Genomic DNA, 15059 nt, shown 5'->3' on the forward strand with positions numbered 1-15059 from the left:
TCTCTTTACTACACAAATTCTCTCTCTTCCTACTACACAGACCAAGAGTAGTAAGCATTCTAGTACATGTGTGGATTAGAATCAATCACACCTCTTAACATAAGGGATTAGAATTACTTGGTTTCTCCCCACCTGCTGGGGAGAAACTCACTAGGCTTAGGATCCAATTGTCTTCAGCACACTCAACAACAAGGTGAGCGGTGTCACAAGAGCCACAATCGAGGGCTGAGAAGTGTCTAGACAATTGGTCAGGACTGCTGCTTTCCAAGGATATGCATGTCATCACTGTATTTACCTAATCTGGGTACAAGAATCTTTCTGCCTTTAAGGATTATTTCACGTCGAGTAAGGAATTTGTTGATCTGATGAAGGTGCTAAAGTAACCGAGACAACAGTGAGTTGGGACATCTGATCTTCTAGCTTGTCTGGGATGTTTGAGGTCACCGTACTGCACCCTCGCCTTCTTTTAGAGTTTTGGTTAATATCAGATAAATCTACTAAATTTATCAAAACTTTAAAAGAATTACAGAAGTTGGAATTTTTTCATTTTAACTTTAAGCCTTGAGCACAATTTCATCTTTTATATGGGTACTGAAAAGGCAGTATCCTACCTTCTAAAGGAAACTAAAAGGTTAAAAAGTAAATCTATCCAGAACCATATTAAAAATCTTAAGCTACGGTTAAGTAGAGCATAAACTAGATAGAGAAAAGGCCTGCATCCTCCGACCAAAAAGTAGTTTAATAACATACCCTAAGCATACCATTATAGGTCACTCTCAAAAGATAAATTAACCTGAGGCAACACGCCTTACTAAGCAATCCCTCTTAACTACATTCGAGGTAGGGTCCATAAGGTGTCTACACCTTTGAGGATGCTGGAAGGAATAATAAAGCAACTGCCAGAGACACACAGAACAGTAACACACAATGCCCAGGGGCTATGTGAACCTACATGAATAGTGAAACTGCAGATGATGCCTACATAATTATAAAGTCAAACAGAATACTTGTTTTAGGATCCTCGGATTTTCACCAAAGAGAAACACAACAGAGCGAAGTTAGCAAGCAGAACCAAAGATAGCTTAGGGCCATTCAACTTTACTCCTCCACGTCAAAAAAATTTTTAAATTGAGATAGTTGTTACATAGCATGTATTAGTTCTAGGTGTACAACATAATGACTTGATGTATGTATATATTGTGAAATGATCACCACAGTAAGTCTGGTCACACATAGTTACAAACTTTTTTTTCTTGTGATGAGAACTTTTAAGATCTACTCTTAGCAGTTTTCAAATATACAATATTGTTAACCATAGTCACCATGCTATACATCACATCCTCAGGACTTCTTTATTTTATAACTGCAAGTTTGTACCTTCTGACCACCTTCAAATTTTTATTATGCAAATTTTTAAGCATACAGAAAAATGGGGACAATTGTATAATAACACGGAGCCCTGATATCTGAGTTCAACAAATGTTAACATCTTTGCTATATTTGCTTGCTCTCCTTCTGTCCATCCCCCCCATCTATCCCATCTGAAACTAAGCTGCAGACATTATGAAACTTGGCCTCTACATACTATGGTTTGCATTTTCCAAGAATAAGGATATTCTCTTCATAATCCCAACACCATCATTACACCTCAGACAATTAACACCATTTCCCTAATATATCTAAAACGTAATCAAATCTCCCCAATTGACCAAAAATGTCTTTTACACGAGGGATTTTAGAACCAGATTCCATTTAAGGTTCACACACAGACCTTTTTAAATACAGAACGGTCTCTCTCTCCCCCTCAGGAACACTCTAATCTCTATTACACTTTGGTTATGCACAAGGCCCTCTCTTCCCATCCATCAGAAAGCATGGTGGAGAGGAGAGAGGACTAAATTTGGGTTAAATTTAAAATTTAGTCCAAGTTCTTATACCATATGAAATATAGAGTGACCTTAGAAAAGTTATTTACCTCTCTGGATCTTAAAATGCCTCACTTCTAAAATGAGACAGTTCAACTGGATGATCTTAAGGATAGATTAGACACCCAATAAATGTCTGATTTAATTCAGTTAAGCAGTACAGGTATCTCTCATTATCTCAGCTCTTCTTATCTGAATTCTCACTCTCTGCACTAAATGGATGCAGGTAAATCTCTTGCTATCTGGAACTTGGGAGTCAATTGTATAGATTTAACTTCCCTCACCTGGGGACACAGGGGCAAACAGATTTGCCTATCAAGGGGTACCTGGGTTGACCGAGCACCTAGTAGATATAAAACCACTGTGCCGGACATTATGGAGAAAATGAAGGCCAGTGATACGGCCTTGAATCTCAGAATGAATTAAAGGGGATAAGAGAGAAGAAACTACTATTAATTTTAGCCGGACGAATCATGCAGGGGTCCAGGAGAAAGTGGAATTTAAGCAGAACCTTGAGGGCTGGGGTCTCAGTGGTGAAAGGTGGCGGAGCTGGGGAAGGACAGCTGACTGTCCTCAACCACATCAAGCCACCCACCCTCACTGAACTACAGTTTCCTCACAGAAATGAAAGCCAATTCATCTTATTTGAAGATCAAACAAGAGCACATGTTGAAAATACTTTATGTAGTTAGTTAGAGAAAGGATATTTCAAGTCTGAGAAGAATGAGAGTAAAGGGGAGGCATCTGGAAGTACCCCTTGTATTTAATGAAGTGGGAGGAGTTTGGTGCGACTGAAAAGTACAGGGATACAGTGAAAGAAGAAACCGGAAAAGTTCGAATCACACACTGCACTCAACATCACGCTGAGGGCTTTGGGGTTTGTTCTATAGATGACGGGCAACCCACTGACAGTTTTTAGTTGAGGGTGACATCATCTGATCTGTTGCTTCAGAAGGTGAATGGCAGCAAACAGAAATACACTGGTGAGAACATGGAGGCAGGAGACAAGCTTGGACGTTCTAGGTCTAAATTAACGCCACGGAGGAAAAGGGAAAAGGAGATACGGGAAGTCTTCTGCAATAGAAGTGACATCCTTCCTCGGATATGCCTTTAAAGGAACATCCGCAGGGCTGAAATTGGGAAAAATGCTTGTAAAATGGTTCTTAACAGTTTCTGTGTTAAAACAACACATGCACCTAACTCAGTTCCACCCAACAGAAAAAGGGGGGAGGTAAGGGTACAAAATTATTGCCAAAGTGATGTAAGATCATTCTTGTTTCTTTTCTATGCCTGCACTTACTTCTGTACCAGCCTTTAGTATGAAACAAAAATATGTTCTCAAAGGAAGTATTGCCTTTACTATTAATTTCTATTTATCCTAGAAATATTCTAGGTCCCATTTTAAGTAGAATACTGACTGAATTAAAACATCAATAGTATCGTCCTAAAGCAACCCAGAGATGGGTATTAGAAATGGTGGAAGGATGAAGACTGAACAGGAGTGATGAAGATGGTGGTGAGATGCTGACTGAGAGGAACATACGCCCATGAATGATGGGATGCAGGGCAAAATGAAGTTTAAAAAACACGTACCTGATTTTCTTTAGCAGAAGATTCCAAAAAAGCTGCGTTCCAAGATTCTGCTAACGCTTTCCCTTCTTCATAACTGATCACCCTAATGGAAAAAGAAAATTCTAATTAAAGTACTTTGCTCTTTATTATATAAAACATCTATAATTGATTTATGAAACAGGCGCCACGTTAATCAGTTTTTTCCCTTATGAAGCAGAAGCATGCTCAGTTCAATACTCTCATCCAGCATGTAATGCAGAGAAGCATTTCTGTCACCCCTGACCTGGGGAACCGAGCGGACACTGCCTCATGGGGTGGCCACGCCTGCTCCAGCGAGTAGAACAGGACGCCAACACGCCAGTGTCTGCAACAACGGACTATTTTGAAGCCAGCTCGGCTACAAGCACCCAAAGGCGGGGCAATCCCGAAAGGGCCCTCGGTGCCGTCCCGCCGGCGTTCGGCCAGTGAGCCTCTTCCTCTAGTGTCAGGCTCCTCCCCTGTTCACAGCTCTAATCCTAAGCCCGGGACTCAAAAAACTATTTGTTGAATAAATGAGCGCTACCATTGTCTTTTTAGAGTCTGCTTTATGCAAAATGGTAAAAGGATCTAAAGATAATTTTCTATAGTGTTTGCACTCTTTTTTTAGAGGAAACATTTTCCAAGACAGGTGAGATTTTTACTGCAGTTTTGCTTCTGCGATGCACGGTCACCGCCACATTTCTGAACACAGAAAGACAGAGATATGCTACAGCTAAAAATATTCTTGCTATAAGAACAATGATTAAAAATGAAACTTCAGTGACTAAATCGTCTTTAGACTTGACTTTATAAATCAGTATTTAGAAGCTACATACCTTTCCATATGTAGGTCTTTCTTATTCCCAACCAACATAATAGGTATCCTATTAATACAAGGGAAAAAAAAGCCAAAGTACCCTAGTCAGTGCCCGATTTGATTGTTCAGAAGATACTATTATGATTATCTAACAAAAGAGATAAACTATTACTACTTACTGTACTTTCCCCACCATATCCAACAGTTTGCCATGGATAACTTTGATCACTTCAAAGCTATAAAACAAAAAGCATGAAATCAGACATCCATTTTAGTGGTGATGTTTTAAAACGTTTGTTATGTAATATTTATAGTGGGAAAAATGGAAAATGTCATAGACTCACCATTTTAATATAAAGTAAACGGAACACAAGGAATTCCTTTATTTTTTCCTACCACTTTTTCACATGTGCGTATATTCAACACTCAGCAGCCCTTACTGAGAATATTCAAAGTGGAATAGGTGAGATATTTAAATGGGAAAGTCTACAACTGGGCTGATTTAATCTCTGAATAAACATTTGCAGAATGTTGCTTAGCGAGAGGGCCCTAGCAATCAGCCTGTGCTCCACACTAATACGGTGAAAACACGCAAAAAGTAAATTAATGCATTTCCCATTGGAATCAGCAGAAAAGCTCAGATCATGTTCAGTCACTATCTAGCTAGGCAGCCTGAGGTAAGAAATAAGAGTTTTTTACTCCATCAGTTTAAGAGAACACCTAATGGGATAATTTTTTGCCCTTAACAACCTGTTTGTTCCACAAGACAACCACTAAAAACCATTAAAGTCTAGTTGTTACTACTGCCAATTCCAGCATTAATCCCTTAGAAGGATTAATGCCATCTAAGCACAGCAAATAAACTCAAGCAAGCAGAAGTGGGCCTTACCTTTTGATTGATGTAACAGAATACACAAGAATATAACCATTAATATCTATGGAGTATGTCTGAGGAAAGATGGAATATTCATCCTGTGAAAGAAAAAATAATTACATTTGAGTAGCATAACAAGCAATCTCACATATCACATGGTCAAAGAAATCAAAGTAAACAAAAAATGGATTAATCTGTTATTCTAGAGACATAGCCTACACACTCAAGATTTACTTACGACTGGTTTGGGGGCAATAATATGCTTTAAGCCAATACTGAAAAATGACCCAGGCTATTCTAAGACCTTTTCTTCTTTCTTCCTTCCTCCCTCCCTCCCTCCCTCCCTTTCTCTCTTTCTTTTTGCCACGCAGAATGCAGGATCCTAATTCCCCAACCAGGGATCGAACCCATGTCCCCTGCATTGGGAGCGCAGGGTCCTAACCACTGGACCACCAGGGAAGTCCCTATTCTAAGACTTCTGAGGGACAGCTAACGTCTGCTGCAGTTCCTGGGAGAAGAAGATGGAAGGAATAAAAAGACTGGTTCCGTGATCTTGTATCAAGGGAAAAGCACCACCACCTCTTCTTTATGGACCTAAAAGTCCAGAGTCCTTAGGCCTCACAGTAAATTCACAAGTGCTACTAGTTTATTCCATAAGTGTGTATTTTCACCTATTTTCTGCACATGAGTCACAATGGCCTGAGCCCAAGGTACCAGTCATTAGTGGGTTGCTACCAGTGCTTGAAAAAGAGGAAGAGAGTAGAGAAACAAAACACTAGACTCAGTCGGTATAGTCAGACTTTTTAGGATCAAATGAGCTATATATTGAGCAACTTCAGGAATTAGAAAGACAGGTATGCATTATGCAATAGCCTGTTAGTACCAGTTTTACAATGCTTTAAGAAAAACCCTGCTGCTTTAGATACAGAATTATCAAAGACTACAAGAGCGTTTAATGTCAGTGCAGTACTCAATAAGAGTGCCACTGTATGGTACAAACATTTCCTTCTCAGTTGAAATATAATTGTTAATATACCACACATCCCAGGCACTGTTACAGAAAAATCACGGCAAGCCACCCTTACATCAAGTAACTAACTGTCTCTGTTAACTCTGCAATTCCATAGTGTGATTACGATGATGACCCTGAGTCACTGCCCTATGTTAAAGTGTCTTAAAAAAAAAATAAAGAAAAGTAAGTTTTACTATCAACTCTCTGATATTATAGTCATTAATCACAATAGCATTTCAACATCACAGAGCTTACTATGTATGCAAAATAAAACCTTCTTTGATTTCATTAATAGTACAACTTTCATTAAGTTGAATTCATTTTAGTGTTGATGTTGAAAAACAAGTTGTTAATGGAATGAGAGATCTTTCGACCCAGATTAAAAACAGAATTTCAAATGATTTTAGTCACCAGCTCAGCTACAGCAGACCCAAAGTTCAAATTACCTTTTTCCTGAAGTGAAGATGTGGGAAAAAAGAAAAGGATAATCATATTCAAGAAGTACAGTGTAAAAAATAGAAAGTATAACAGAGGAAAAAGACCCTCAGCTTTAAAGCAACCAAAAAGGACAAAATTCCTAGTAATAAGCCTAAGAAAATAAAAGTATATGATCCATCTGAAGAAAATCTTAAAATACTCCCAAGAGATAAAAGAGTTAAATCAGCGGAAGAGTGTGCCAGGGTCTTCAGCAAGAATATGTAGAATCATAAGGATATCCACTAATTAATCCTAAATTAATATACAAATGTTACATAATCCTGATAAAAAGTATACTTCCGGAGAAAGAATAGCAACTGCAGAGGCAGGTGGGTGGAAACCATAACGCTACGGTAATTAAAATAGTGCAGTACTAGCTCATGAATGGAGCAGACAGGGAAATCTACAAAGACCCAAATAGTCATGGGAAGTAGGTATATGATAATACTGGCATTTCAAACCGGTAAGGATAAAAAGTAACCCTCAACAAAATGTACAGGGAACAAATGCAGAGCCATCTGGGGGGAAATGGCTAAGTTGGATCTCTACCTCAAACCTTAGCAAAAATGTATTCCAGAGGAAGAAAAGATCTGAAGATGAAAACTGAAACTAGGTACATAGTGGATGGGAGAATTTTAAAAAACTAGTATTGGTTAAAAAGAGATTAATAAATTCAACCATATGAAAATGAAGACGTTCTTCATGGCTGAAAACCTCCCAAACAAAAAGCATAAACAAAAGATGGACTGAAAATAAAACACAACCCTGCAGCTAATTTTCTTTTTTTAAGGTATATCTATTTATTTATTTTTATTTTTTTGGCTGCGTCGGGTCTTAGTTGCGGCGCATGGGATCTTTTGTCGTGGTATGCAGGCTTCTCTCTAGTTGTGGCGTGCAGGTTTTCTCTCTCTAGTTGTGGTGCGCGGGCTCTGTAGTTTGCAGCACACGGGCTCTCTAGTCGAGGCATGTGGGCTCAGTAGTTGCGGCGTGCAGGCTTAGCTGCCTCACGGATGTGGGATCTTAGTTCCCCGACCAGGGATTGAACCCGCGTCCCCTGCATTGGAAGGTGGATTCTTTACCACTGGAACGTCAGGGAAGTTCCACAGCTAATTTTCTGGTGCTAATTTTCTTCACACATTAAGTGATCTTTCAACTCAACAAGCAAAGACCATCCTCCCAAAAAACAAGGGCGAAGTACATGAACAGACAGGATAATGTGCAGAAAGGAAATACAATACAAATGCCCTCAAACACAGGAAAATGTGATCAAATTCCTTCACATAAGAAGAAAAACACGACACTGAGATACTATTTTTTCACCCAGCAGATTGGCAAATATCAAAAGATGTGGTAACCCGTTGTGTTGGCGAGGGTGTAGGGAAACAGGCACGCCTATTCACTGCTGCCAAGAATGTGACCCTATGGTCCAGCAATCCCACACCCAGGACATTTTCTTACATACATACCATCCTTCTAAAGTAACACAAGATACTGGCTGTGGCACTGCTGGTGGTGGCATGACTGCAAACAACCTAACTGCTGATCAATAGTTAAATTACGATGTATCCAAACAATGGGACATTATGCAGCCATGGGGGGAAGAAAAGAGCCCGTATACGCTGATACGGAATAACCTCCAAGATGGAGATACAGAGACACGCTACTTTTTGTGTAGAAAAGAAAAAAAATAGTTTAAAACTATATTTGCATGTTCACGTACAAAACAGCTTGGAAGCATTTACTGGAAACTGATAATGGGTTACTGCTGGCGGAGTGGAGCTAAGATAGCCACAGTGGAAAGATTTAATTTTGACTATTTACCTTTTTGTGTTATTTTATTTCTATAACATGTACATGTATTATTATTATTTTTTAAATGAATTTAAAACTTTTTTTTTTAAAGGGAATTTGACAGTAAAATTGACTGTCTCTGAGTCACTTGTCATTGAGTTTACTTAAACTAGGTCAAAACAAAATATTTCAAGCAAACTAAAAATAATCCACTCACTCTGCTCATTATCACCCCTAGCTGGGCAATTAAATCAGCTGTGTAAAATAAACTGCTAAATGATCAGTACTTGCTATCATAATCATTTTTCCTTGCTACCAGCAGTCTCAACCCCATGATATGAATCCAATTTAAAAACAGTTCTTAGAGCAGTAAATATAAGTGTTATCTCATCCAATTTCTACAGAACGAGGGCAGGACCGTGGCATAAGGAAATACCACCCCTGTTGCACCATCGTGAATTGCAAATACCAGCATAACCTTTTACGGTCTCCCAACTGTGAATATAGCCTTTTGGAACTATTAGCTGCAATGAGAACAAATTATTCAAAGTAGCTAAATCTGAATATATTTTGTGCAAAAATTCTCTAAATATTCTTAGCCAGCGGTAACAAAGCCCAAAAGAGCGAGACAGCAGAGCCAGGAATTAACCTATGCTCTTTGCATATCCACACTGTACACTCATTCCCTGAGAGCTCTGATCCTTTTGGGGTCATTCTTTATATTGCTCTATCATTAAAACAGTTAAAGGCGTGTGATGTCCAAGTGTACATTTATGCTTTGGAGCAAAACAGAATCTCTGAGGAACACACGTTCTATTTTCATAAGGAGAGTCAATATAAAGAAATTTCTCTCCTGAGAAATGTTTTCAAGGACAGCTCTCCTCCAAGTATAAGAGACTCCTGCACGACTCCCACTCACATTGTGAACCTCAACTGAGTTTCCATGCTAGGCCACCGCTCTAGCCTCAGTGGCATCAAAGAACTACAAGTAAGGATCAAGTTCTGTTGAAGCTCATAAATCGCCTCTAAAACATATAACAATCCTGTGAAGGCAGGCACCACAGTTATCACCATTATACAGATGAAACGTATGAGGCACAGAAAAGTTTGTTACCTTTCTCAAGGTCAATGAGTTAGTAAGAAAACCTAGGATTCAAATCCAGGCAGTGTGACTGCAGAGCCCACGCTCCAAACAACTACGAAATACTGATTCTCCTTCTGGCCTATTATAAAATGAATTGCTATAGTTACGTTACGTGAAAGTGATTTATCAATCTGCATCCTTACCCTTACTTTCCACGAGCTTAATGAAAATTCAAAACAAAGATATAAAAGCAAACCGAAATCTTTTTTTTTTTTTGGCCGCGTTGGGTCTTCATTGCTGCGTGCGGGCTTTCTCTAGTTGCAGCAAGCAGGGGCTATTCTTCATTGCAGTGCACAGGCTCTAGGCGCGCGGGCTCAGTAGCTGTAGCACACGGGCTTAGCTGCTCTGCGACATGTGGAATCTTCCCGGACCAGGGATCGAACCCGTGTGCCCTGCATTGGCAGGGGGATTCTTTCTTTTTTAATGGATTTTTAAAAATTGTTATACATACATACATACATACATTTATTTATGGCTGCGTTGGGTCTTCGTTGCTGCGCGCGGGCTTTCTCTAGTTGCGGCAAGCGGGGGCTACTCTTCATTGCAGTGTGTGGGCTTCTCACTGCGATGGCTTCTCTTTGTTGCGGAGCAAGGGCTCTAGGCGCGTGGGTTTCAGTAGTTGTGGCACGCGGGCTCAGTAGTTGTGGCTCACGGGCTCTAGAGCGCAGGCTCAGTAGTTGTGGCACACGGGCTTAGTTGCTCTGCAGTGTGTGGGATCTTCCCAGAACAGGGCTCGAACCCGTGTCCCCTGCATTGGCAGGAGGATTCCTAATCACCGCGCCACCAGGGAATTCACAGCAGGAGGATTCTTAACCGCTGCGCCACCAGGGAAGTCCCAAACCGAAATCTTGATCGTGTCAGACTCCCATATTTCTGCACCCAGGACACTCTCAGATTATACCTGTTGTCCCAGCCTGACTGCTACCAGTGTCCCCCTTCACTCTTAGAAGTGTCTTGTTTTAGGTAATAAATTACACAATTGCCTGAACTATTATAAAAATACCAACACTAAGAATCCAGAACAAGGTCCTAGCTCAGAGGCTCTTCCTACACTAACTTCTAAGATAAGCTGCGTCCTCTATATCGTCAATCGCTAATGGAGACTTCTGTTATTTCCCTTGTTCCAACAGGCTCCCATTCTATCAATAGGCAGGTACCCCGTAGAGTAAAAGCCTAGGATGGCTCTGCTCCAAGAAAACCACCATGAGGTCTGAAGACGAAAGCCCAGCACATCCACCGCGGATGTGGAGTGAATGACTTATGTTATAGCTCTCTGACATACACATTTGACTTATTTTATTTGAAGCTTCCAGAATGGAAACTCCAGGGTTCCTCCAGTGCTCAAACGACCCAATACAGCTATTTTCTTGCTTCACTAGGGGGGTTACACTTTCCTTCTACGTTCACTTCAAAATATAAAGCAGAGGGAGTTCATTCCAAACCTGCAAGACAGGCCACATCTTTCTAGGTCTACGCCAGTTTCTCCAGGTCCCAGAAAAAAGCCTCCATTTAACACGGCAGACCAGTCTACCCTACACTCACCCTCCTGCTAGTCTGATCCTTTGTCGGTTATAAGATGCAAGGTGACATCCCAGCTTCTTTACATGCCCCACCCTCCAGTCAACAGTAATAAATTCAGCCGAACAAAATGGTTTCTAGTAAAAGCAGTACTGAGTGGCACGGAATGGGGAAGGTGAGCTGTCAAAAGGGTTCTCTTGGCTCCCTTCAGGTTCTCTTAACTTCTTTCATCCTCTGCTTCCAGTCAATTCCTCTGGCGATCCAGTCCCCACATCACTGCCACATTAACCTGTGCATACCTTTTTTGGGGGTTACTCACCTTTGGCAGTTACTGTCTAGCAAATCAAATCGACACTCTTTAATCTTGTAATCCTATAATATATCCAATACAACCAGCTCATTTCTACCCTATGCCTTTCCCAGGCCTTTCCCCTAGAAAAGATCAACTTCTCTTCTTAACGTAGGAGGAGACATATTACAAAGGGAGGAAAAGGGCTAATGTGATTCTCTGATACAGAATCAACCTTTAGAAAATAGAAAACAACTAACCTTTAATAAATATAAACCTTCACAATGTTATGATGAATATATTTAAAACCATTCTACAGTAGAAAAACAAGTTAATTATTTGAAAAACTTCCGTAAATATCTTAGAAAAGACGAAGTAGACAGCCTGTTAATATCCCAACACACATAAATCACCAGGGGTCTTCTTGGCAGTGCCATTGTGTTTAAGCGTCAGTGGCAGGGCTAGGACTGTCGGGTGCGCTATATGGGATTCTGACACACTTACCTGCCCAGCTGTATCTACAAGTTGAAGATGATATTCTTGTCCATTTACTGTGATCAATTTTGTGAAAGCTACAGCGAAAAAGGAATTAAATATTAGCTAGAAAAACGTGAACTTTGGATCACTGAAAGCTCAAACAATGACAACCAATTAAGCAGAGTCCTTAGTAATCTCATAAAAAGATCCCACAAAACAAAAAAGAATATCTGAGTTTATAGATTGTTCCTTACTTCCATTATTTAACTAAGCAATGCTGACTAAAACCAATGTTGGGTAAACCTTGAACCTTTTTCAAAGAAACAAAGTAGGCAACGCTTCCAATCTTATAAAAGTGATCTGAATGCTCTAGCTGTGGACAGTCTTTTCCTCTTGTGAAAAAGTGAAATATATTACATAAAGTCTGAGTTCTAGAATGAACCAAAAGCACACAACTTGTCATTAATTTATAGCAAGTCTGGTGCCATAGCACGAAGAGCTGATATTAACTGAAGTGCTAAGAACTTTCAGTACCTAGAAAATTAGCAATTTTATTGAGAGAGGACAGCCACAAACAGAACATGTTCTGTGTGAAGCCATCATCTCCACTTAGCTGAAAGATGCAAGCAACTTGTCACAACAACCTTTCCCTATCTGGGGGGGAAACCAGACTCAAATAACTTCGGGAAAATTCACAATTCTAAGGAGACAGACTTCAAACAAATGGAGAGGAAAGAACTATTAATAGTAACAGGATATTAAAAAGTAACCATCTGGAACCCTGATAATGAAATGGAACAGATTTCTTCCGTACACCCCGTCCCAGCCATCTTGACTCACAATGAGTCTTCAAATCTCCTGACTGGAGCCGGGCAACAGAATCTATCCCTTGAACAGCTGAGAGAGGACCCACTTTTGCCCACTTTGTCCCACAGACAAAAGAGAAAGCAAAAAGAGACAGATGAAAATTAGGGGAGAAAACCCTTAACAAGGAGGAGAGAAAGATCTTATCTGAATGATGAATTCCACTGGGGAGAGAAAGGATGGCTGAAAGAGAAGCAATAATCAAAGATACTCATACCAGCACCATGCTTTTCTGATGTGGGCAGGGCTGCTAGAATCAGGGGAGTGAAAATTACAGACCAGACTACTCAAGCCAATTGCCACACTTTATATCATTCTTGTGCCCTTTCTGAAAATTATCACTTTAATGAAATAGTCAAACTAGATGAAAACTGAATGAGAATATGTCAAGATAGGGAGCACCCAATATAAACTGTTTTCATCATTTCTAAGAAAGAAACTCTATTGGAATATTTTTTCCCCCACGTTGTAACCCCTCGGAACTTGGGACGCTTAGTGCCCTGACGGTGCTCTTGATCACTGTCGGCCAGGGGGCAGTCATGATGTTCTTGGGTGGAAACCTGCCCATCGACACTTCAGTCAGGTAAGATCAAAGGTGCGTCTTAGACTCGATGAAAATTCTGTAAGGAACGCTGGTGAGCAACAAACCTGTAACCTTCAATTAGAACTAAGTAGTTGTGGTTATGAAGTGTAATGGAATTATTATGAAAAAATTATTGAAACAAAACATTCATTCATTCAAGAACTATTTTTTGAGCGCCTATGATCACCACCAGCATTGTTCTAGGTGTTCGAGACACTGCAGTCTCTGACCTCGGTGAGCTGACATCCCAGTAAAAGGAGGAAGAAGCAGACAGAGAGGCAAACAAGACATACACACAGTCAGGTATCTTCTCTGTGAGAAGCATCCAGGCAGAGCCTAAACTGCAAGTGAAGAAGTAAGAAAGGCAAGGAAAAGTGAGAAGGCAAAGCAGCTGAGCCTGCGAGAGAACGGCTGGAGACGAGGCAGGAGACATTATTAGGACACGGTGAGGACCGCAGGTTTTTATTCAGAATGTGACGGGAAAACCAAGGGTTTTGAGCACGGAGTAACCTGGTCTGATTTATATTTTAGAAAGATCACTCTGGCTATGCTGTGAATAACTGAAACGGACAAAAGTGGCTAAGGGACATCAGTAGGAGCCCACAATATAGTGGCTACGTAGACTATCGTGATGGAAGGATGACGGTGGCCTGGACTAGTGGGGCGGAGACGGAGGCGTGAGAAATGCTGGGTTCTGGATGTGCTGCACAGGTAGGACCCGAAGGATTTTCTGGTCGACTGGAAGTAGGTGCGAGAGAAAGGGGATCAGGGTGACTCCAAAGTACAAACGCACGATGTACCATCCATCAACAGAGGGAAAGCCTGGAGGAGCAGCACGGGGTGGGGGAGATGGGGGGGAGGGAGCAGGGGCTGGGTTTAGGTATGTTCAGTTGGAAAGCCCACGAAATACCAGTTCAGGGGAGAGGAGAGGCTGGGGGCTGTGGTGAGCCAAGCAAGTTCTTGGAGAGCGAGGGTCACAAGAAAGCAAGTGCAGGGAGAGCCAGAGGGGCACCTGTGATGCCGGATCAGAAAAACACGAAAATTCAGCCAAGGAGGCTGGGGGAGTACTGGCTAGTGAGGGAAGAGACACACAAGAAATAAGATATTAATAAACGTTTTAGTATTTCGTTGCATATAAAAAGGATGTAAATCCTCCTACACATGGCAGTGAAATGAAATTGAAGACCTTCCATCTGCCACAGGAAAACTGCCTCTTCTTGTTACTATAGAAAAAAGGGAAGTGTAATGAGAGGTATGTCTGTCAGTTCCATAAACCAGGAACAGATTCTCCTACGCCCTCCTTGTGTAGAAAGGCAAAGCTGGCTCTCTCCGGGTATCACTTTCCTCTCTCCCTCCCTTTTTCAATCGCTGGAGAAATTAATCCAATTTCCAACCTAAAACCCTGAGACTGCCCTAAGCAGACTAATAGCCACTTACTAGTTAAACCTACTAATAAGCAAGGTAATAAGAGATTTCTAAAATTGGATATTCACAAAGTAAGATTTGTATTACTAAAGTGTATTGAGAACTCCTAATTCATATCCTACTGAGAAGTCTACCCACCATGCAATGCTTGATAATGCTGCAAAACTCCTAATGAGAATTCCCCAACTTTCTGAGAGCAGCTTTATTAATTCATCAACAGGGCTACCTTGAGATGGCAGAAACTGTGAACTGCTGCTATTTTTTCCTTTAAAT

The 15059-nt window shown here is 40.7% G+C and overlaps 1 protein-coding gene across 1 annotated transcript in view; it reads right to left on the reverse strand.

Moving 5' to 3' along the window:
* Window positions 1-15059, reverse strand: part of RHEB (Ras homolog, mTORC1 binding) — a 46567-nt gene that overhangs the window by 2461 nt on the left and 29047 nt on the right. The window contains exons 3-7 of the mRNA XM_068549715.1: window positions 11942-12009; window positions 5222-5304; window positions 4512-4568; window positions 4352-4399; window positions 3519-3600 (exon numbers count right to left, since the gene is read on the reverse strand). Coding sequence (XP_068405816.1) covers window positions 3519-3600; window positions 4352-4399; window positions 4512-4568; window positions 5222-5304; window positions 11942-12009 — 338 coding nt within the window. The remainder of the gene's footprint in view (window positions 1-3518; window positions 3601-4351; window positions 4400-4511; window positions 4569-5221; window positions 5305-11941; window positions 12010-15059) is intronic.

This window comes from Eschrichtius robustus, chromosome 8 (assembly GCF_028021215.1).
Source record: "Eschrichtius robustus isolate mEscRob2 chromosome 8, mEscRob2.pri, whole genome shotgun sequence".
Taxonomy (NCBI): domain Eukaryota; kingdom Metazoa; phylum Chordata; class Mammalia; order Artiodactyla; family Eschrichtiidae; genus Eschrichtius; species Eschrichtius robustus.